This window comes from Monodon monoceros, unplaced genomic scaffold (assembly GCF_005190385.1).
Source record: "Monodon monoceros isolate NGI ecotype Baffin Bay Population unplaced genomic scaffold, NGI_Narwhal_1 Super_Scaffold_7, whole genome shotgun sequence".
Taxonomy (NCBI): Eukaryota; Metazoa; Chordata; class Mammalia; order Artiodactyla; family Monodontidae; genus Monodon; species Monodon monoceros.
The window spans coordinates 83,287,159-83,311,232 of NW_021703784.1; the positions used below are offsets into that span (position 1 = coordinate 83,287,159).

The 24,074-nt window shown below is 48.6% G+C and overlaps 1 protein-coding gene across 4 annotated transcripts in view; it reads right to left on the bottom strand.

Moving 5' to 3' along the window:
- ABTB2 (ankyrin repeat and BTB domain containing 2) overlaps window positions 1-24,074 on the bottom strand; it is a 181,058-nt gene that overhangs the window by 42,015 nt on the left and 114,969 nt on the right. For 3 of the 4 annotated variants that reach the window (XM_029206939.1, XM_029206940.1, XM_029206941.1), the window contains exon 2: window positions 5,701-5,847. In XM_029206939.1, the coding sequence (XP_029062772.1) occupies window positions 5,701-5,847 (147 nt within the window). Of the gene's footprint in view, window positions 1-5,700; window positions 5,848-24,074 lie in introns of those variants that run through there. The other variant, XM_029206942.1, reaches the window with a different exon arrangement.

Here is a 24,074-nt window from a genome sequence, read left to right on the forward strand (position 1 = left end):
ATTTAAGATACAACTTCTGGTGGGGCCTGACTTGAGCTCGTTAGCTGCCAAGTTCTCCCATGACAGCCACAGCAGCAACGCTTGTTTCCAAGCAGGGACAATGACAGCCCTGGAATTGGAGATCTCCACTGGGAAAGAGCCCTCCATGCCACCCCGAGGTCCTCACTCCTCTCTACAAAGCGGACTCTGCTCATCCCGCAGTTGTAGCTCAGCTGCCTGGGTGCCTGCTGCCAGACCCCAGGGCCAGGAGGGCTGAGGGCACTGAGTTCCTGATGCCTGGTTCCCACCCCCCAAACTCTAATTTAATTGGTCTGGGGCAGGACCCAGGCGTCTGTATTTTGTAAAAGTTCCCTCAGTGAATCTAACCTCCAGTCAGGTTTGAGAATCACCAGGTAAGCGGATGAGCGCATAGATTCTGGATTAAGACTTGCCTGGCTTCCAGTCAGGGCTCTGCTATTTCTATCCTGTGTGCTTTACGTAGTAAGTTACTTAACAAAGCCTTGGTTTCCTTATCTGTAAAATGGAAATAATCGTTTCTAACCTAAAAATCCTGAGGATTCAAATAAATAACAAACATAAAGCACTTAACATCATGCTTGGCACAGAGTAAGTGCTTGGTAAAGTTAAATATATCACCATTATTGTTACTGTCTTTTGTTAGTAATCCTCTATCCTACAGGCCACCTCGTGGTACTCTTCCTTCCGGGACCTCTGCCTGCAGTCAAGCACTGCCCCTCATTTCCCAGGACAGGAGGATTCCAGCCCTGCCCTCAGACTCCTGGGTAGTAGAAACTGGCATTGACAACCCCAGGCCAAGCCGTCTCCCAGCAGCTAGCTGTAGAGCTAAGTTGGCTGCAATAAGTTGAAATCTGGCTCCCGTTTCTCCAGGTCTAAATGTCATAACTGTTGGCATGACCACAGGACCACAAGGAGGAGAATTCAAAGAGTCCCCGATAGCATCGAAGAAATCTTGTTGAAATATCATTTCAAAGACTCGACAAGGTAGAAGTCATTACCATTAATTACGTTTAAGATGGTTTCGTTGTTCCTGGTGTAGAACCCTTGGCAGCACATTTCCAGCCAGTATGCAGGCAAAAAAATCGAGGAAGGAATAGGAATACCTCCTAACAGCTCCCTAAAAGGGAAGCCAGGAACAGAGAGGCCTTCCGAAGGTTTGGGAAGCCATGAAGGCAGCAGAATGGTGACTGGAGATGGAGTCCCCGGACACTTTGCTCCAGGCCCAGCTTCGGGTTTCGGTGTCTCTCAAAGACCAAAGAGACAGATGCCTGCAGACAGCTCTGATCAGGCATCTAAAAAACTTAAGCTGCGCTGCAAGTCCAGGTTACGGGGCAAAGACAGCCACTTGTTTTGGATGTTCTCCCAGAGGGATTTTCCTCCCTGCCACCTTCTATTTTCTAGGCTTCAAGACAGACATGAAAAGATAAGACAAAATCTCTAAAAAAAAATCTCTTTACAGCCACCCCATAAGGGAGGCATTTTCATTTTACAGATGAGGACACAGGCTACACAAGTTAAGTGATTTGTCCAGTGGCACAAGCAGGACTTGAACTGGGGTCCCTGTGTCCCAAACGCATGTTCTCGACCACTGTGACACTGCTGCTTGAAGTGTGGTCTGCAAACTGCGACAGGTCTGTGAACTGGGACAGGTGTGCAAACTGGTTACTGGTTCGGAAGTTCATTTCAGAAACTGAGAGTGAGCTTGAAAGAAATTCCAGAGCAATCCGACAGAGTGATTTCATGCCTACTTAATCGAATTAATAAAATAAAATGGCTTGCATCTTACCTGTGCTTTATTTCATATTTCTAAACGTTCCTTTTTATTGTATTTTATAAAAGTTTCAGTTTGCAACAAAGCTGGGGGGATACCATCCCTGACCTGCTACCACAGTGAGTTTCAGAAGCTGTGGCCCAACGGGGCTGTGCTCTTGGTTTGGTACAGCTGGGCACTCCTCAGAGCTGCTTCTGAGACATCCTTGTACTTGAGAATCAATTGACCCTAAGCTTGATGAGACCTCGGTCTGAAGCCCATAAACACCCACAAGTATGGAGAAACAAGCCCTCCCTGCTTGTTAATCATGAGAGCCCTGAGCAGAGGTGCTACGGCTTCCCTCTGGTCTGTCCAACCTGCATCAGGAGCCATCGAATAAAAAGAGAGTGGGAGGGCCTGGGATTCAGCACTGTCTCCAAAATGAGGCCCATACCATCTGGCTCCCTTTGAAAAGAAGTGTTTTGTTTATTTCTTATTCCCTTCCATTTACCTTCTCATAGGTAGAGAGGGACAGAGGAAAATACAAGTGCCCGAGCTCCCTATGCAGATGGACCTGATACAAGAATGAGACTTCCTGACCTACCTGGCAGGCTGGTCCTGGCCAGGTGCAGGGAGAGAGCGGATGTTAAAGCCGGGCTAAACTCTAAGGTACGAGGTGCTCAGCGCCAAGTATCACTAGCCTCATTAAGCTCTGTAGTCTTGAAGAGAAAAACTGTGGTATCTGCTTCCACCTTCACAACGATTAGCAGAAACCCTGGTTTCAGAGCGAGGGAGCTCGGGCATCTTGGCGCATGACACAGCCTGCTTGGTTGTCGGTGAAAGATGCTCTGGGGATCCTTCTTCCCTTTGGTCTGAGGAGTGGCTGAGCCAGGATGGGGACCAATCCTAGGTGGGTTTTAGGAGGCAAAAACTGGACGATAGAGAACTTATTCTTACACACACACACGCACGCGCGCACACACACACCCCAATACACAGCTTAGGTCCTGCTCTCATCACTAGCGATACATACACCAGGGGATACAACAGAGAAAGTCTTCATTCTCCTGAAGCTGAAGTTCTAATCACATGAGAAAGATGACCAACTATTCACAAGTAAATATATAATCAATGCCAAGTGTCCATTAGTGCCTTGAATAAACCAAAGCCGTAAGATGGGAGACAGAGAACGAGGGTGGGACCCTTAACCTCTGCAGGGTGCTCAGGAAAGGCCTGTCTAGTAAGTGTTATTGGGCAGAGACTAAGAACGTGCCATATTTGGACAACTGGAGGAAAAGGTCACAGGCAGAGGAACAGCTAGTTCAAAGGCCCTGGGGTGGGAGGATCTTAGGAAGCCAGGAGGCCAGGAGGCCAGGGTGGCTGGAGCACAGTCAACAAGAGAAGAACAGAAGACGAGGAAGGCAGATCATATGTCCAATCCTGGACTTCACTGAGTGTGCTGGGAAGCCGTGGGGGTAACTGAGAGGATACTGAGCAGATGAGTGACATGTGCAATCTGGGTTTTAAACATCCCTGGCTTGGCCCGAGTTGGTAGCCCTGGAAGTGGTGACGGGGCAAACTTAAACTTGGGATAGTTTTAGAAGGTAGAACTGATTGGACTTGGTCCCTGGGCTGAATGGTAAGGACAAGCCCTTCCCCTGAGGGAAGTTTCTGAATGCTCGCCTTGTGCCTGACTGTGGATTGTAATGGGCACAGAGACCACTACAACAAAAGGCTCTATGATAAAAGTCAAGATCAGATTCCGATCTTATGTATGTATGTATGTATGGCTGCAATGGGTCTTCGTTGCTGCACACGGGCTTTCTCTAGCTGCAGCGAGCGAGGGCTACTCTTCGTTGCAGTGCGCGGGCTTCTCATTGTGGTGGCTTCTCTTGTTGCGGAGCACAGGCTCTAGGCGCACGGGCTTCAGTAGTTGTGGTGCACGGGCTCAATAGTTGTGGCTCGCGGGCTCTAGAGCACATGCTCAGTAGTTGTGGCGCATGGGCTTAGTTGCTCTGCGGCATGTGGGATCTTCCTGGACCAGGGCTCGAACCCGTGTACCCTGTATTGGTAAGCGGATTCTTTTTTTTTTTTAATTTTACTTATTTATTTTTTATTTTTGGCTGTGTTGGGTCTTCATTTCTCTGCGAGGGCTTTCTCTAGTTGCGGCGAGTGGGGGCCACTCTTCATCGCGGTGTGCGGGCCTCTGTCACGGCCTCTCTTGTTGCAGAGCACAAGCTCCAGACGCGTAGGCTCAGTAGTTGTGGCTCATGGGCCCAGTTGCTCCGTGGCATGTGGGATCTTCCCAGACCACGGCTCGAACCCGTGTCCCCTGCATTGGCAGGCAGATTCTCAACCACTGCACCACCAGGGAAGCCCCTGGTAGGCGGATTCTTAACCACTGTGTTAGCAGTGAAGTCCCCAGATTCCGATCTTGACCTCAGCTGCCCTGAGATGCTGGTGGCTGGGCTGCTAGTCACGTCTACGAAGCCCATAGCCCTAAGTAATTTAGAGCTTTGCTAAAGTCAGACACAGCAGGAGTCAAGCCCCCTTTCTGATTCTTATTTGCAACCTGACTGGGGGAAAATGACTTTTCTTCTCTAAGCTTCGGTTCCCTCATCAGGACTACCTTGTTGAGTCGTTTTGCACAGTAAATGAGATCATGTGATGAAGGCACTTCATACAGTGTCTTGCACATAGTATGTGCTCACTTAATGTTCAAAATGCAAAACAAAATCAAGGTATTCTCCAGTGGACTGAGGCCTAAGTGTGTCCCTCACTGTTCTCAGGCCAAGAGAGTTCACCAAACAGACTGCGCATAGCCCCAAAGACAGCCCACCGTCCAGGAGACATTCCTCAGGGGTGGGGATTAAGCCATACACCCAAGCCCACTTCTTGCAGGGTCCTCAAGAGGCAGGGGACCCAGGTGGCCATGCTGGAATGCCCCGAGGAGACAGAAAGCTCAAAGTCCTGCTTTCTGTCCCAGCCTTATTACCAATCTGCTCTGTGACCTTGAATCAGGCACCTTCACTTCCTGTCCTGGGAAGGGAAGGAAGGGGGCGGGGGGGAAGGGAGGAAGCTGTGTCCTAAAGAAACAGAACGGCTTGCCATTCACTATTCAGGGGCCAGAAACCTCAAAGAAATCACAAGTGGAAAAGGCTGGAGCAGAGTGAAACTCCATCTGTTTCCACACTGTGTGCTATACGACCCTTGGCATGTGTCCCCGCCCTCCGCTGGGTGGTCTCATGACCCCGGGAGGAGCATGCAGTTTGATTTCTCAAATAATTGGGATAATGAGAGGGAGAGATCGGGAGACACGGGGATCTCATGCCTCCTAACACGATCTTCTGAAACAGCTGCCAAACAGTAATGACCTAGACCCAGGGGTTTCCCGCTGTGTTCCAGAGAGCCCTGAGGTCCTGGGAGATGCGCAGGGTACCGCAGGGCTGAGACCACTGATCAGGTCCTCCTTCAGCCAGAGAAGCTCAGCTTTTTTCTTTCTTTTTCTGTGACGAGGTTTCGGGAGGTGCTTTCTTTCAAATACTGGTTGTAAATTCAGAGCCCTTGGGGCCAGGCAGGTAAAATAAATAAATGAGACAGGCCAGCTACGAGAGACCGAGGCACGTGGCAATGTAGGGAATGCCTTCTGTCGCCTTAGCTGCCACTCAGCTCCCCCTGATCGCTGCCATGCAGGAATGGGGCGCAGCAGTGCCAGATCGTCTGATTTCTCTAGAGAAACGAGAGATCCAAATTTGGATGTGATTAAATGCACCTGCCAACTAAAGCACACATGTCTGTGGGCCACCAGTTTACAACCTCTGGCTTTCAGAGAAGGTAAGGAGCGTGGAGGAGAAGGAGGAAGCCAGGACCCGGAAGGTGGGCTCTTCCCTGACTCTCCCTTGGAGCCAGCAGACCGTGGGTGCCCCACTTACTCAGCTCCGAGATGCTCCCCACACAGGTGGCCAGGAGGGACTGCTCCAGGGTCCGGAGCTCCAGCTGCGCGTAGGCATCGGCGCGCTCGTCGTGGCCCAGGGACCCGCCGTTGTAGGGACTGAAGTACGCAGGGAGGGAGAGGACACCTGTGGGGAAACATGGTGGACAGTGTCAACGAAAATAATCAATAAACAATCAATAGTAAGAATAGCAAAGAGCTTTATTTGAGCCAAACTGAGGACTAGCCCAGAAGCCCACTGTCTAGGTTACTCCGAGAAGCCTCTCTGGAGAAGCAGGGTTTTCAGCACAGTTCTATATCTTGTCAGAACAAAGAATATTAAACAAGTCTGGGTTACATTTCTTCAAGGTTAGAAAAAAAAAAAAAAGAACAGACCAGCACGTACATAGCAAGTCGGTATGCCTTAGCATCTGGGAAGGGAGTCTTTTTTTTTTTTAAACATCTTTATTGGAGTATAATTGCTTTACAATGGTGTGTTAGTTTCTGCTTTATAACAAAGTGTGGGAAGGGAGTCTTATCATCCAAAGAGGACCAGCATTGGCATCCCAGGAAGGGGGGCATTTAATCTTTATTTTTAACCTAGACATTATTTACTTCTGGTCAATGTGCCCTTTTCTTTAATAATTAAAGCCGACGTACAATGTATGTTCGATAGGCCACAAACAGGCTATTTTAGTTAGCATAAAACTCAAGTTAACTCATGTATAAGCCAGAATGACTTCCCTATATGTCAATATGTGAAAATGTCTTTTATCAACAAGTCACCTGAGGATGGAAGCAAAGCTCAAAGGCCACAGCTCTGCTCCCTGTCTGGTCGAGTGCGGGTGGTGGGCAAATTGCAAGGCTCCACTTAGGACAGCTGACTTTTCACTGTGGGCGGTGCTGCAAGAGCCAGGATGAGGGCGGCCCACCTGTAGATGTGGTTTAAAGCAAGTGGAGACCATCCTTTCTTGGAGCTGCACAAGGAACTGGCCTTCAGAGGCTGGTGGGCCATATAAGCATTCATTCATTCCTTCCCTGCTTCGCTTGCTGAATATCCAAAGTGCCTCACTCAGCCCAGGGATTCTGCTGCCTTTAGGATTCCGGGGTGACAAAGAGACCTGGCTTTGTCTTCACCGAGCTCAGTGGATGGGGCGTCAGATGTAAACTGTTCACCCTGCCCACCCAAAGGGCAGCATCACCCTTGGAGTCCTCCCACTTCCTCATGCTGCCCCCCCCCTTCCTTCTTCAAGCCAAGAATAGGACCAGGAGAAATCACAGAGAAAAGGATGCTGCTTTCCCCACTCCAGGAAGGGGACTCATCCAGCCACTGGCCAAGGCCAATTAGCGTTTTTCATTAGCACTTCAACAATAGAGGAGCAGAGCTGTCAGAATCAATCCCAGGGGGTGACAGCCTGTAAATTTCTCCAACTCACTGTGTGGCTTCTTAGAAAGCACCAGAAAAGCAAAATCAGACTGGCTTAAAATTACATGTTGGTTCTTAAGAGCATGTGGCCACAAAGATTCCCAATTTTTGGTAACTGCCTCTTCTTCGATCAAGGCTTCTTTGTCCAACCCCCTTGAACTTTTTTTTTTGACCCACAGGAATTTATTTTAGTCACTTTTGGGAAAATCTCTTAAAATTCCTTGAGATAACAGAAGAGCCCCTGGGATGTGGCCAAATCCAGGCTAGACTTCCCTATCCTGTACCCAGAAACGTCATAAGGATGACAACAGCCATAGGTCCTGCAGCAGAGAGGTTAACACAGGGCCTTGGAGCTGGAACATTTGGGCTCATGATTCTAGCTCTGTCACTTAAACCAGCGGTGTTACCTTGGGCAAGTTACTTCACTTCTCTGTGCCTCAGATTCCTCATGTGTTAACTAGAGGTAACAAAAGTTACGTAGCTCACGGTGTGGCCGTGAGTTGCCAGATGTCCACGTGTGGGCTGCTGCGTGGCTCAGAGTAAGTGCTCTTGCTATTATTTTTCCTATGTGCTGGGAACGCAGGCTTTAGGTACACTATCTCATTTATTCTTTCAACAAGGTGGGCACTGCTGTCTCCATTTTAGATAATGTGCAGAGAGTCTGAATAACTTGCTCTACCAAGTGGCAGAGCTAGGATTCAAATCCAAGTCTGACTGGCTCTAGAATGTATACGCTTCACCTCTCTGTAAGCCCAGATTCAATGAACACACCACCAAGCTCACCTACGGCTGTCCCGATTCAGTGTTATTCCTGCTTGGTTCACCCATGGAAGCCCCACTGCTGGGCCTCATGTGCTCTTTTATGGGGCAAACGCACATGGCAGCCTTCCTCCTGCCCAGATCCCGGCAGCGTTCTTTGGCCATGCTCTAGGTTCGGCTGCCCGTCAGCCCTGCCCTCCTAGCCTGCCCCTCCCCTGACCCAGCCTCCCTGCCCTCCCCAGCACTGCCTCACTGCCCTCGCCAGCACTGCCTCACTGCCCTGCTGTGTGGCTGGGACCTGCCGCTCTGAATCTCCCTCCGACCCCTCCAGGATGGCAGCGGCAACGGACTCCCGATCTGGGCGCTGGTTCGGCAAAGCAGGGCATCAAAGCACTTCCTCAAAGCTCTGTTTCCAGTGGAAGGAGGAGGGCATGACTAGGTTCCCCCTGCCCCTAGCCCTGTCCCCAAAGCAGAACCTCTCCTTGACAGCTGAGGACCCAAACGCATGAGGAAGACCTGGCTCTGAGCATTAAAACAAGTAGTGAAACAAAAGACCACCCTCCCATCCCCACCCGGAACTACAAGCTCAAACCCACGGGCAGCCCAAATGTTTGGGAGGACTTCTACGCATCTACGGGTCTAACTCAGGCCCTGCTCTTCCTCTTCTCTTCATTATTAATCCACAGAAACAACGCTAGGGACGTGTGGATCAAATTTACAGAGCTTAGGGCAAGGGAATAGGAAATTCAGCTGATTTGTCAAAGGATTCCCAGAGAGAAATATTATGTCAATGGATCTAGTAACAAGAGCTTGCAGCTCCATTAATAATAGTCCCTATTTTCCCAGTCATCGCCCACCCAAAGGGGTTTTCATTTAATACCGTGGCAAAAGTAATTATGAGCCTATTATTACTAATAGTAATTGATAGCATCACAGCTTTTGCATAGTACCTTTTGCTTTTAAGGGACTTCGAACACTGAGGGGTACATAATTTATTCTTCCAGCAAGGGAGGTAGAGAGGTCATTATCAGTAATAGCCACTGATAACATTTTTTTTTTTTTTTTTTTTTTGCAGTACGTGGGCCTCTCACTGTTGTGGCCTCTCCCGTTGCGGAGCACAGGCTCCGGACGCGCAGGCTCAGCGGCCATGGCTCACAGGTGCAGCCGCTCCGTGGCATGTGGGATCTTCCCGGATCGGGGCACGAACCCGTGTCCCCCTGCATCGGCAGGTGGACTCCCAACCACTGCGCCACCATGGAAGCCCCACTGCTGACTTTTAAAGAGTGCTCACTATGTGCCAAGACTGTGATAACTTTATATGCATGATCACGTGCAATTCCCAAGGCTTCATGAAGTACTGTTTGCACCCATCTTATAGATGAGAAAACCAAGGGTCCCGCCCCCAAAGTTAAGTGACTTGCCCAAGGTTACTGAGGGTCTGAAACTGAACTGGGGCTAGAATCTCAACATCTTGATTCTCAAGCTGTTGAAATGAAATGACGTCCTAACTTTGGCCCCCTTGTCTTTAGTTAAAGAGCACAAGGATATGTGAGAGAAAAGGGGTTCTGTTCTGTTTGCGCCTGGGGTCTGATAGGAGGAAATATAAAGACCCAGAAATACAACTTTCTTTTAATGTGCCTGCAGGCACCGCCTGCTAAGGAACCCTGGAGGCCTCACGTAAAGCTCTTACAGACTGAAGGCCATCTCTCTTATTCCCTCTGATCTTTCCAGAATGCAGTTCCACAGGCTGCCTTCTGAATCTGCCCCCTTAAGAAAGCCTTTTTTGGACTTCCCTGGTGGCGCAGTGGTTAAGAATCCACCAGCCAATGCAGGGGACATGGGTTTGAGCCCTGGTCCGGGAAGATCCCACAGGCCGCGAAGCAACTAAGCCCGTGCGCCACAACTACTGAGCCTGCGCTCTAGAGCCCGCGAGCCACAACTACCGAAGCCCACGCGCCTAGAGCCCGTGCTCCAGAACAAGAGAAGCCACTGCAATGAGAAGCCCGCACACCGCAATGGAGACCCAACGTAGCTAAAAATAAATAAATAATTAAAAAAAAAAAAAAAAGGCTTTTTTAAATGTCAATGTGAAATTCTTCTCTCTCCCACATAAGCCTGCTCCTCAGCCATTCTCACTGGAGATGGAAAACACTTGCCTTAAGTTCTCTCAACACTTTAGTGCCTTCTTTGCCCCACAGAAATTCCTGGCTTTAGGGGATGGGCCCACGGCAAGGTCATTCTGGAAAAAGGGACTTCCAAAAAAAAAAAAAAAAAAAAAAAAAAAAAAACAACCCCCCCCCCCCCCGCCCTCTGTTTACTAAATTCCTTAGAAAAAAATCTGTTTATTTCAGTCATGATGGAAAAAAAAGCATGCTGGAATGAAACCTGTATCCCTTTATTAATTAATAAGGACACCTCAAATCGATCCCTGCTGAACTCTGTAAAAGTTACAGAGAATACCCACGTGCGTCACTCAGATCGTTGCTGTGAAATGAACTCTGGAGTGTGAGGCAGGGAAGCAGTAGGCATGACCCAGGTACCCTCTGTCTCCCTTGTCTACAAAATCAGCATTTCTGTGGAAACAAGGTTCCACCCCAGTGTGCTCTGACTGTAGGTGAAGCCTCTACATTTCTCAATCTGAACACAGAACCACAATCTTCGGTCACTCAATTTTTCTCAAGCAGGTTGCCCAACCCTTGAATCTCGGAACTCATTACCTCATTCCCCAAAGCTTCCAGTCCCTTCTCTGAGCACAGCACCACATCCACCCAGTTGCCCAAGAACAGATCCGGTGAGTCATCCTTATCAACTCTCTTCCTCCTCCCCCCACACATCCAATCAACCACCAAACCTTGCTGCTCTCATCACCTTCGTATCTCAAAAATCCAGTCACTGCCGATTCAGGCTACCATCTTCCCTCACTGGATACTGCAATAGCCCCTCCCCGTCTCCTCCCTCCGTCTCACCCCATCCCTGACAATCCCTTACTCTGGTCACGCACTCTTATTTACTCTGGCTTTAAACTCTTCAATGACTGCCCACTGCCCTCACAAAGAGGTTCAAACACCTTTCTACAGATAAGAATAGATAATATTCTTCTTTCTTTCTATGATACTTAGAGATGAAAATAATTCTGCCAGTAAATAGGGAAATTCCCAGCACCTCTCAAGAAATCAGCAGAGTTAAGAAGCCTACGCACTGAAGAAAAGGAAACACTCCTGCACTGTTGGTGGGAGTATAAATTGATACAGCCACTATGGAGAACAGTATGGAGGTTCCTTAAAAACTGAAAATAGAACTACCATACGACCCAGCAATCCCACTACTGGGCAAATACCCTGAGAAAACCATATTTCAAAAAAAGTCATGTACCACAATGTTCATTGCAGCACTATTTACAATAGCCAGGACATGGAAGCAACCTAAGTGTCCATCAACAGATGAATGGATAAAGAAGATGTGGCACCTATATATAATGGAATATTACTCAGCCATAAAAAGAAATGAAATTGAGTTATTTGTAGTGAGGTGGATGGACCTAGAATCTGTCATACAGAGTGAAGTCAGAAAGAGAAAAACAAATGCCGTATGCTAACACATATATATGGCATCTAAAAAAAAAAAAAAAGGTTCTAAGGAACCTAGGGGCAGGACAGGAATAAAGATGCAGACATAGGGGCTTCCCTGGTGGCGCAGTGGTTGAGAGTCCGCCTGCTGATGCAGGGGACGCGGGTTCGTGCCCCGGTCCGGGAAGATCCCACATGCCGTGGAGCGGCTGGGCCCGTGAGCCATGGCTGCTGAGCCTGCATGTCCGGAGCCTGTGCTCCGCAACGGGAGAGGCCACAACAGTGAGAAGCCTCCGTAACGCAAAAAAAAAAAAAAAGATGCAGACATAGAGAGTGGACTTAAGGACACGGGGAGGGGGAAGGGTAAGCTGGGAGTAAGTGAGAGAGTGGCATTGACATATATACACTACCAAATGTAAAATAGATAGCTAGTGGGAAGCAGCTGCATGGCACAGGGAGATCAGCTCGGTGCTTTGTGACCACCTAGAGGGGTGGGATAGGGAGGCTGGGAGGGAATATAGGGATATATGTATATATATAGCTGATCCACTTTGTTATACAGCAGAAACTAACACAACAATGTAAAGCACTTATACTCCAATAAAGATGTTTTTTAAAAAAAAATAAATAAATAGGAAACAAAACAAAACAAAACAAAAAAAGAAGCCTATGCAGCACACCTGATCCTGGTTTCTGCAGGCTGTTTTCCGAGTTTGGTCACTTGGCTCTGCTCCAGCCCTGGGCTCCTTCCCAGGTGATTCTCCACCAGTGCCCAGAGAGGGCGCCATTGAGTCAGCTGGGAAACCCAATGCACAGAAGACTGGGAGTCCCGCCTTCTTGCTGGCTGCCAAGCAGGAATTCGACCTGGGTTTCTGCTGGCAGAGGTTGACAGCTCCTCCAAGCAAGCAAGTAACAAGCCAGAAGCCAATGGACTGCACACTGGGTTGACAAACCAGATTTTCAGTGCTAAGGTTTTTCAGAAGCAGGGCTCAGCCCAAAGGCCAAATCGATGGGGATTTCATTCTCTTCTCTGTAAGACACAGGGGTCAATTGGGTGGCCTCTCAAGTCTGCTCCAGCACTGGGATCTTGCACTCCAACTGGCCCTTCTGTGGACTCTAGCACTAAAGTGCACTCCTTAAAACCTTTCCCCCCACTTTCATTCCACTATTTAATTTCTGAATTGTGGAAACAAATAGGCCCTGTTAGCATTATTTCCTGTGATTTAATTTCCCCCAAGTTATAACAACAGCCCAACAGACACAATACACACAAAATTGTAAACGTAAAGATGTCCTTTTTTTGTGAAAACTGGGTAGATTTACAGTTCAGTTTTTCTAACCAGTCATCGAAAGGCCATCAAGACTGTAACATAACTGTACCCCCAACCTGACAACCCATTTCCATTCCCAGGGCTCTCCACAGATTTGCAAATGTTCTTTTCAGGGTGCTGTGACTACAGTGGGCCCAGCGACCTGTGCAAGCCTGCGTGCCTGGCATCTTCTCCCACCCCTGCCCCCCGACACGCCCCACCAGACTCACTAGCCCCCTAGCTCAGGGAAGCTCATTTGTGAAGACAGCAAAGGCCACTGCCTGTCGCCTGTTTCTTTAAAATGAAACCCGGCATGCAGAGGATTACTCTTTTACTGCCCTTGAGAGGAAACTTGGCAGGGCGTCTTCTGCCACTTTTCTTAGGAGCTGGAAGCTTGGGTGGGGTTCAATCCATAAGCTTCTGAAAATAAAAATTATATTGCCCCACTGAACAGTTTCCAAATAGCCCACATAATCCAATCCTTTTTATTTTTCTTAAAGTGTTTCCATTCTCTGATCTGGAATTTTATATATAGTACGTTTAATGCTCGGTTGTTGTGTATTAGTCATACTGAAACAAAGTGCTGAAGAGTTAAACCTGGAATATTTTCCAGAGAGACCCAAATGGAGTATAAGGACAGTTGGTTCTTAAAAAAACCCACTTCACTGAATGGTATTTCTCCTGATATTCGAAGTCCAACGAGATTGGGGGATGCGTGTTGAAGCAAGGGGAAGATGAAGGAAATGAGGAAAACCTAGAAGTGGAATGAAATCTGCTTGACTTGATAAATCGTCAATCATCCCTGTAAAAATGATTCATCCAGAGTAATTGAAAGCTCATGTAATTCTCAGCCAGAACCCACCTAAAGATGAGACCGCCATACTGTGAGGCCCAAGAGTTCAAGTGAGGGGCAAAGGTTGGGAGACAGGAAGAGAGAAGAGTTGGGGTCTACACTGAGTTTGGGAAGCAGGTTTTAACCACGGGTTAGTAATGAACGGAATGAGCGACCCCATACTGAGTAGTACTCTATGCCATGAGTGGGATGAACCAGCATTTGAACCCACATGAAGACCCCACCAGGGGTCTCATTACAATTAGCTAGTACCGTTACTAACCCCATTTACCAATGCGGGACACTGAGGTTTAAATGGGCTGGGTCACTTGGTGAAGGTCACAGAGCTAGAAAATGGCCGAGGTGGGATTCAGACTCAGCCGGTCCATCCCGGGAGTCCACACTGCCTCTCACGTGGGGCTCTGCCCATTCAAGCCCAGGGACAGTTCTGTCACCACTCACCAGTCCAATTAGCACTGCCCGTTCCCCTTCTTCTTCAAGGTCAGGAAATTAAAAGCAGGCATAATCATGCTCTGGTTGACATCTTACTCTAAGTTATCAGAACTCCACCGGCTGAGGGTGGTCTTCCCGTTAAGAGAGGCCCAGAGGGCCAGGAGCTTACCATTAAACTGTGAAATAAAAATGCACATTTATGACTGCCCAGGGAGCCAGGGGCCAGAGAACCCAGGGCTAGCGAGATCAAAGGCTGTTGGAGTACAACACGCTTGTTGCCAGCGTCCCCAATTCTCTTAAAAAATATATGCGGTAAAAATATAAGGTCAACACTGGGCTGCATTCATCTCTCTCTGGAGTCCTTGACAGTCTTGGGCCTTCTGGCGGCTGGGCGGGAGGATCTTGCTTGGGGAGCTGGCCTTGGGCTGCCTCTTTTCCCTCCAGTTGGTAGCAGCACCTCTGACCTCAGGGCTGGCTCACTCAGTTCTCAGAGGGGCTCTAAGCAGGGTGAGGGTTTAGATGGGGAGAGAGGCCACCATAAAATAATAGCCCAACAAAGCAGTGCGGGTGAGCCCAGAAAGTCTGCTAGGAATGTTGGCTCACTGGCATTTTGGTGATTTGTTTAATTAAGGTTCATATCATGTTTAATTAAGGTTCATATCAGAGACCTGGAGGATGAATATGCCCGTAAAAGAACTAGTAGAGATCATGGACTGCTGCTTAATTCTTTTGAAGTGAGAAAAGCCCTAGCGAAACACAGCCTGTTCATTGCCATTTCCCCACCTTGCAAGAGAATAAAATAAAGCTACAGTAACCAAGCAGATCAATTTCAGGAAATTAAACCTAAAGATGAACTCTGGAAAACCCAGCAACCGTCACAACATCGGGGGGTATGGAGCAGAGAACTCACACGTGGACCACTGAGATTTTTCCTGTGGAAAAAGATCTCTGTTGTGTTTGGAATACTTTTTAAGAGATTCTGGGTGGCCTCGCTCCAAAGTATTGATGTAACACATCAAGAACTTGAGCGACCCAGGAAGCATGAGTCTTGGAACTGCCACCTCTTAAAAAAAAAAAATCCATCACATGACCATGGTCCTTTGTCAACTGCTGTCCTTGACCCATGGTGGCTGAGCATGCCAATTCCTGTGAGCCAAGGACAACAACCAGCCACTTTTGTATAAAGGCAACAACACATTTAAAACATAAACATACACAGTCATCACCCTAAAACATCAGCCCTTCCCCCAACCCATGCACACAACCACCAAGGTGAGAGTGGTTCTCTCTGCGCTAGGGCTATAAGAATGTTTTGAACTACTATGCTTTTTAAACTTTTTACAAATATGATTTATTGGTGGTGTAAAAAGTGATTGTTATAAGAGAAACAGGGGACGTGGTGGGGGAGATGTACTTAGAGAGAGAAGAAGGTGATAGAATGTTTCTTCTGAGCATAGGAATAGCCATAATTTCAAATATGTTAGAAAGTTAGTTAACTGAAATTAAATTTTTATATAGGAAAACAAGAGAACGTTTAAAAAAATTACTATGATCTAATTACCTATAAAGAGCCCAGAATGGAGGTCATCTAACATAAAAGATAGTTATTTCTGCACGGGAGAACTTTAGATGATTTTTTTCTCCATTATTCTTCATGCTTTTTTTCTGCTGATTAACTAATGAACATATATATTTTAATAAAAACAAAACCATTGTTACAACTGTTGTGAGCTCATGGAGGAAAAAAAAGTAAATAGAAGGAAAACTTGATTGTTTTATATAAATATTAATTTAAAAAAAAAAGGTAAGGGAAAGAAACTCAGACAGAAACTGTTCTATATTCCTAAGCAGGAGGTGAGATTTTGTCTGCAAGTCTCATTCCAAGAATCGGCCTGAGAGCCAGCCCCTTCACCTGGCCAGATGGTAGGGACTCTGGGCCACTCAGAGGCCACTCAGGGGCACTTCCTCTGGTCCAGTCATGTACCCACTGGGCTGAGCCTGTGTGACCACGATGCAGCCACGTGGCAGTCTGGACCGCCAGTGCTCTCAGTCGGCACGGGCTGCCACTTGCTGGGATTGAGGACAGGGAGAGCTGGGGGACATCCTCATGCTGCACCAAGTGTGAAAAGAGAGGCTTGCCACTACCAGTGCTGCTGGGGGTGGGGTGGGAGGTACCGGTAGGCCCGGGAATGGGAGAGAAGGCAAAGCACGTCCTGGGAGTGATCCCGGAGCTACTTCTCCAGTGAGAGCAGTGCTGCCTGCAAGTAAAAGAGGGGAGTGGGGGAAGTCTCCAAGTGTCAACTCAGAGGAAGGAGAGGGATAAATGAGCCCGAGCACCTGTAATACACACAAGTCATTCCTTAGGGGTTAAAAAAAAAAGAGGCAAATGTCACAAGGTCTAGGGCAGATGGCCAAGACATTTATTAATAGAACATGAATGCATCATTTGTCAGAAATGTGCTAGAGTCCTTCTAACAAATATAACCTGCTTCAGTCGGCTTTGGTTCCCATTCCAAATGACGCTATTAGACCCTCCAGATGATTTAAGAGCATGAATCAGAGGGAAGAAGGTTCAAAACTCAGCTATGAATCTTATTAGCTATGTGACTTTGGACTAGTTAATTAACCTCTCTGAGCCTCAATTTGTTCATCTGTCTAATATGCCTAATAATAGCTCCGAATTCACTGATTATTTGAGAATTAAAAGAAGTTAAGTAAGTAAGCATTTAGTAAAATGCCTGACACATAGTAAGCATGTAATAAATGGTAATATCTTACAAATGGCCTCACAGATTCCCAGGGCCAAATAGCTTTGGGATAAAGCCATGAGATACCATATAAAAGTATTTCTATTCGACAGAAGTGATGGACCCTAGGCCAACCGATCCCATTATTTTCCTAAAGGCCTGTGCTGATACAGAATCATGCTTTATTCACCACGGATGGATCATTTATTCTGCATTCCTCCACTGATTTCTTCAACAACTGTTTACTGATGACCTAATAATCTGCTAAAAGTGGCTATGCTCTGGGGGTAGAAAAGTGAACGGGCCATAGTCTCTACCCTCTTGATGTTTGCCGTCTAGTGAAGGAGGGCAGACAGTATGCCAGCCAAGTCCATAATGAAAAGGGCTACATGGAGTCGGATCAAAGAGCCTAGAGGAGGGTCTCTAAGCAGACTACGTAGGCCTAGTAGTCAAGGAAGGCTTCCTGGAGGAAGAGACACAGAGTAGATATCAGTCTAGTGAAGGGGTTGGATGGGTCTTCCAAGCAGAGGGAGGGCCTGTATAGGGAGGTTCTGGGGCAGCGATAGGTGGGGAGGGGCCCCCTGAGACTTGTCATGAAGCTGTGTTTGTAGAGCCAGCACATTATTCATACTTAGACTATGTGTTTATTCAGGGCAGCCTGGGAGGTGGCTAATGGAGATCACTGCCCTCTCTCCACCCACCCTTGGAGCCACTACGAAGCCGTGATCGGTGAACTTTTCCCGCAAAGGGTCAGAGTAAATATTTTTGGCTTTGCGGGTCTGTCACAGCTACTCAGCCCTGCCAGCGTAACGCGCATACACATAAACAAATGCGCGCAGATCTGTATTTTATATCACCTTCACGTGTCACAAACTAGTCTTCTTCTAGTACTTTTTCAACCATTTAAAAATGTAAAACTAATTTTTAGCTTGTAGGCCATACGAAAACAGGTGTCAGGTGGGATTTGGCCCCAGGGCCATGCTTGCTGACCCCTGTACTAATCCAGAGCCCCTCAGAGGGATGGAGAGGGTTAGCTCGGAGTGATGGGTGAGTGTGACAGGCCTCCGCGGGAGAGACCAGGGTGGATGGCACCAGTCACAGGACTCTAAGGGGCTGAGACTCTGTCCTGAGAGCAATGAGGACTCATTGAAGGGGTTTAAGCAATTGAATGACAGGGTCATAACGCACATTCAGACAGATAAATCCCGTAGCTGTATGGGAAAGGGATGGGAGAGGAGATTAGAGATTAGAGAGCCCCACTGCTGGCTGAAGACATCTTCTTTGCCAAGGAATGCATAGTCTAAAAATCCACCTGGGCCACTGCTTGGGCTCTTATTTCAATAAAGCTGCTCATTCCTTTTAGCTTTTGCATTAAGCACTTAAACATCAAAGTCAGAGGTAGCAGATTACATTTTTCGGAACTAAAATTCATTAAGGGATCATTTCTAAGACCAAATAAATGAAAACCATGTTTGACTACTTTTAAAATTGGTGATGTTCCCGGATCAACTTAAAGCAGTTAGCAAATTTCAATCTCAATCTTCATGGCTCCAGCAAATTTCAATCTCAATCTTTATGGCTCCAAAAGGCAATTCACAGAGAATGGGAGAATTCAACACGTGCCTTGAAATCTGGGCTGAAAAAAACCCCCCAATGCTAAGTGTGTTGGGGACACCAGAGCCCAGAGTTTAAGTCACTCCCTTCATAACTCATATATGGCAAATATGGACATACCCATGTACCAACCCGTCCCCATTCCCCTGCACAGAAAGGGTTGTTTGCAGGCAGTTAAATCCTATGGACAGAGAACACATTCTCTAAGGCCATGGGACCTTCTGTCCCAAGGTTGACTGATGGCTTCCAATATGGAAGAAGTATCCAAGTAGGCTCGGGGAATTTTAGCACTGTGCTATTCTTGTCACTCATTCACTTACTCAAATATTCATCACAGACCCATTCATCACACCGAGCTTGGTGCTAGGAATACAGAGGTAAGATCCAGTTCCCTGGCTCTAGAGGACAGGAAAAATATGTAGACAGATAATTAAAAGGTACCATAATATGGGCTTCCCTGGTGGCGCAGTGGTTGAGAGTCTGTCTGCTAATGCAGGGGACACGGGTTCGAGCCCTGGTCTGGGAGGATCCCACATGCCGCGGAGCAACTAGGCCCGTGCGCCACAATTACTGAGCCTGCGCGTCTGGAGCCTGTGCTCCGCAACAAGAGAGGCCGCGACAGTGAGAGGCCCACGCACCGCGACGAAGAGTGGCCCCCACTTGCCACAACTAGAGAAAGCCCTCGCACAGAAATGAAGACCCAACACAGCAAAAATAAATTAATTAATAAACTCCTACCCGCAACATCTAAAAAAAAAAGGTACCGTAATAAATGCGAGAGGAGGGGTCTGCAGTAGGTACTAGAAGCTTGGAAGGAGTCTGAAGAGAGGGCTTTTGCTATGTGCTGTCATCCAGCAAGGGAGGAAAAATAACAGGATGTTTCACAAAGCCACCCCTCCTCACTTCAAGAGCCCCAAAGGGACCGTACAGACCTTATGAGTAGCAAACACTCCCCGGTCATCTCACGGCTGAGCGACGTCATGCAACATGGGAGTAGGTTGAGAAGGTGCAGCGAAAAGAAGCTCATTCATAGGAAGGAAGTCCCTGTAGAATGTTCATTCTCAGGAGGGGGACATCTCAAACCTCACTGTGTCACTTCCAGGACACCATGATCTTTCCCTGCAAAGGTGTATGAAAACATCCAGCCGCTGGATGCTTGAAACTGTGCCGCTGTTCCCAGCGACCTATCCAGTGCCGTCCTTCTCCTCCCTGGCAAACAGAACCCTGCTTCTGCCTGGAATGACTTGCAGTACGAGCCCTGGGGGGCCCCTTCCCAGACTCCCTTACAGTTGTACAACATGGTTTTGGACATGAGACGTAAATTCAAGACTTCAGGGGTTTTGGAAAATGTTGCTTTTCCTGATCTAAAGGGACAGGCTGTCCAGCTGGCAGGGCCTTTGAGCTTCTTCCTGCCTCAAATGTGACACACTGTCTGAAGAGGTACAGCAGCAGCCATTATGCCAGCAGGAGCCAGGCCGCCTGCTGCCAAAGCTGGAGCAGCACCCTGGGGCTGCCGTGCGGGGGGGAGGCGCTGCAGGAGGGGACGAGGGCAAGTTCAGAGCCAACATGCTGAGGATGGCAGAGTAGAAAGTAGCAAGAGCCTGGGTCTCTGACCATCTCACCGAGCAGCTACCCACCACCAGGAACTGCCGATCCCCGAACTTCTTGTTATAGGAAAAAATATCACAGGGAGGGCAGCTTAAACAACATAAATTTGTTTTCTCGCAATTCTGGAGGCTAGAAGTCTGAGATCAAGGTGTGGGCTGGGTTGCTTTCTTCTTCTGAGGCCTCTCTCCTAGGCTTGTAGACAGCTGTCTTCTCCCTGGGTCTTCACATGGTCTTCCCTTATGTGTCTGTGTCCTGATCACTTCTTCTTACAAGAACACCAGTCAGATTGGATTCGGGCCCACTCGTGGGACTTCATTTTACCTTAGTTACCTCTTAAAAGACTCTATTTCCAAATACAGTCACATTCTAATGTGCTGAGGGTTAGGACTTCAGCCTATGAATTTTGGAGGGTCACAGTTCAGACCACCACAGGCAGGTTTTTTTGACTTGCAGATGAAGTGATTTCTCTAATACAAGATGGTTTCTGTAAATCATTAGTTTGCAAAAAAACTTTCAAACCATGGAACCCTTTGTTCAAATGAAATCACGTGGAGTCTGATGATAAAGCCATCTCCCCGCTCCTGGGGCCCTGCGTCTCTATGGATGCTAAAAATGTGTGCTCACAGGCTCCTCTGTGTGGCGCTGGCTGTGGACATGCTGGACTCAGACTCTGCTGAGAACAGGGCGGTTCTGGCCCACAAGGCCAAGTTCCCCAAGGGCCTGGGGTGGCTGCAGCAACTCCAGCCCTCACTTTGCTCAACGTAAGGGCTGGAAGCTCCCTTCATTGGGGAAATCTTCTGGGCAGACCATTGGGCTTCTGCTGGGTGAGTGTCTGCAGAACGCCACTCACAGTTTATTTGCATTTACAAAATGCAGATAAGGGCTTCCCTGGTGGCGCAGTGGTTGAGAGTCCGCCTGCTGATGCTGGGGACACGGGTTCGTGCTCCGGTCCGGGAGGATCCCACATGCCGTGGAGTGCCTGGTCCCGTGAGCCATGGCCACTGAGCCTGCGCGTCCGGAGCCTGTGCTCCGCAACGGGAGAGGCCACAACAGTGAGAGGCCCACGTACCGCAAAAAAAAAAAAATGCAGATAGGCGAAAAGAAGAGAATAAAAACAGTAATTTTACTGCCCTGAGATAATCATCATTGACATTACAGTTTAATATCCTTTCAGACTTTTGAATATGCACCTCTGCTTTGGAGCGTGCATGTGTACTTTCTTTTTTCTCACATGCATACTTTTAATTTTAAGAAATTAATACTTTAATGACCTTTTTCACTTAATATTTCACAGATAGCTTTCCACGGTCCCAAATATTGTTTCTCATCATCGCTTTCAATGGCTGCAGCACACTCCATTCTAAAGGCTCACAGTACCCGGCACTGTTATTCTAAAGGCTCACAGTACCTGGCACTGTTATTCTAAAGGCTCACAGTACCTAGCACTGTTATTTTGGGTGACTCAGGAGCGTCCCCCAATATGACTTCACAGTGGGCAGTGGCCTCTGAGTCACATCAAACCCCAGCGCTCTAGCACCGAAGGGAACCCTGCTTGTTGTCCTAGCTCTGCAAGTGAGCCCTGAGAATCCACCAGGGAGGTGAGGCCCCTCCTCTCCCAACCAGGACCTGCTAGAGAGAGTTGACCCTAACAGGGCCTCATGACAGATGCCAGCACCTCTGTCTCATTCTGATTTTGAAAACCAGGTCTCAAAAAAATGAACTAAAGCCACAGGAAGATGGGGCATTTCCTCACAGGTGTCTTCGGGTAACAGATTCTCGCTCCCGGAGGCCTCAGAGGGCTGGCTGTGGGGCTGTCATCCAGCGAGGGAGCACCCAGGCCATCTGATCCCCTGACAACCAGCCCTGGATTTGCACACAGGCCCGCTCCTTTCCTCCAACCAGGAAAGCCAGGACCCTCCTGTGCTTTCCACACAGAACCAAAATGGGAAGGGCTCTTGCCAAGGCTCCAGGGGTTTCTGCAGCACCTGCCTGGGAAGAGAGGCCTGTCATTGGGGAGCAGCTTCTCCCGCTGCCCTGGGCACGCAGAGTCCTGGCCCGTCTGCAGAACTGGATGTGACCCTGTGTGCTTCAACGGCGACTTTGGGCTTTGGCCGGAGTCCCTCCCTGTTTGTTTTACAGACGCCTACTTAGAGCCTCAAATTAGGCTCATTAAAAAGCCAGCTCCCCGTGGGACTATAAACGTCACATAGACAAGTGGAGAGTGAGTTTACGAGGCTGGCGTGTGATCTGCCCACCAAGATGGCGCGGACCCGGTGGAAATAGTGAATCAGCCTGTTTGGGCAGGACCCCCTCCCTCCAGCCCCCCCTCGATTAAGGCTGTGTCAGCCACAGGCCAGAAAAGGGGCAGGCCGTGGACGTCCTCTCAAGCCAGCTGGGCTGGATCCCTGTTGGATGTGAGCGGCATGACTAACAGGGGGAATGAACTGCCTCTCTGACACTCTGACACCCTCTGCTGCTCTCAGCTTTTCCCCACTTCGTTTGCAGCACCCCTGCTCCGTGTGCATCCCCCATCTTCATCCTTGCAGGCAGAGGCTGCTGCCCACAACACAACCCCGACATTCTCACTCCTGCCTTTTGCAGATTAACCTTATCTTTCTGTGGGGTGTTTCTCCTGCCTGGGGGGTGCCCGGCGGCCCCAAGTTTAGCTCCGTCAGTTCTGCTTTGCAGCTCATGCATGTGTGAGGGGTCGTGCCTTGCAGGTGGGAGGCCGGGGTGAGTGGAGTGCAGAGAAAAGTGGTCTCCTGCCCCCCAGCATCAACCTCATTTATTCGAGTCACTGACCAGTCAGCACGCCCCAGGTTACTCCAAGGCTGAAGCAACGCCACCTCGGAGATCTTACCGTCCACCCTGAGGCTACCAGCCAGATGGTGAAGGCGAGAAAGCATCAGAATCTTTTAACCTCCTAGACTAAGTTTCAGGAGATCACTTCTGTGTCCCAGGGCTTTACTAAAACACAAACAGCATCTCCTCCTTCCAAATCCAGAAGGGCATGACTTGTATTTATACAACCAAGGCTGGAAAGGACTACAGAAACCACACAGACTCAAACCCTTTTTGCACTTCCCCAGGACCCATCTTTATTTAATACGCTGCCACTGTGTTGTCAATGTTCACCACACCCCCCAGTACATATATCAGCACTGTCTGATCAGTCCCTGATGTTTGACACTCCTGCATAATACCCTGAGTAGCTGCCTGAGGGCTCAGTCCCAGTGGCCAGGAACTCACTCTCCCTAAGTGAGCTCATGTGCAGCTCCAACTGCTAGAAAACTCTTATTTAATCCAATCTGTCTTGTTGCAGCTTCCAGCCCTGGTCCCGTGTCCACACCAGTAAACCTAGCTTCCTTCCCATGGTGGGGCCCCTATATCCATCACATGTCCTTACGTGTCGTGGCTCCACACCACTGAAATCTGGGGGTCTCAGGACTCATGCGCATTCCCGAGCTGTGTTGTGCGTGTGTGTGTCTATCCTGACTGGTTCAGAAGAGAGGAGGGTGGTCCACACCCCTCTTCCCAGATTCTGAAATGCTTATGATTGCAGCCTCTGCATTGGTGGCGTCCCCCATCCTTGTCCATCCTCTTTCCACCCAGTGACTGGCCACCACCTTCTTCCCAGAGCCTCGCCCTGGTTGCGAGCACAAGCTCACAAGTTAGGCAGAGCCGGCCTCAAATCTTGACTCTACCACTTACTCGCCATGTGGCCTTGGACATGTGATACCTTCTCTAAGCCTCAGTTTCCCCATCTGTAGAATGGGGATAACACCTACCCTCAGAGAGCAAGAGTGAGGGTCAACCGAGATGACAGGAAGGTACAGTGTGGGGCACAGAGCAGGCACACGATAGAGGGACCGTGTCTTTGTGCCATCACCCCCATCAGGTGGGGATCTAATCACCACTGCACTTGGCCCTCTCCCAGGGTTCTCAGGCTCCAGGTAGGAGTTACCTGTGACATCAATAACCCTTTTACTAGAAGCTTATGAAGGGCAGAGGCTATGCTTTTCACCTTACTCCTTCCCTCTCTCTGCCATCTCTGCAGTTC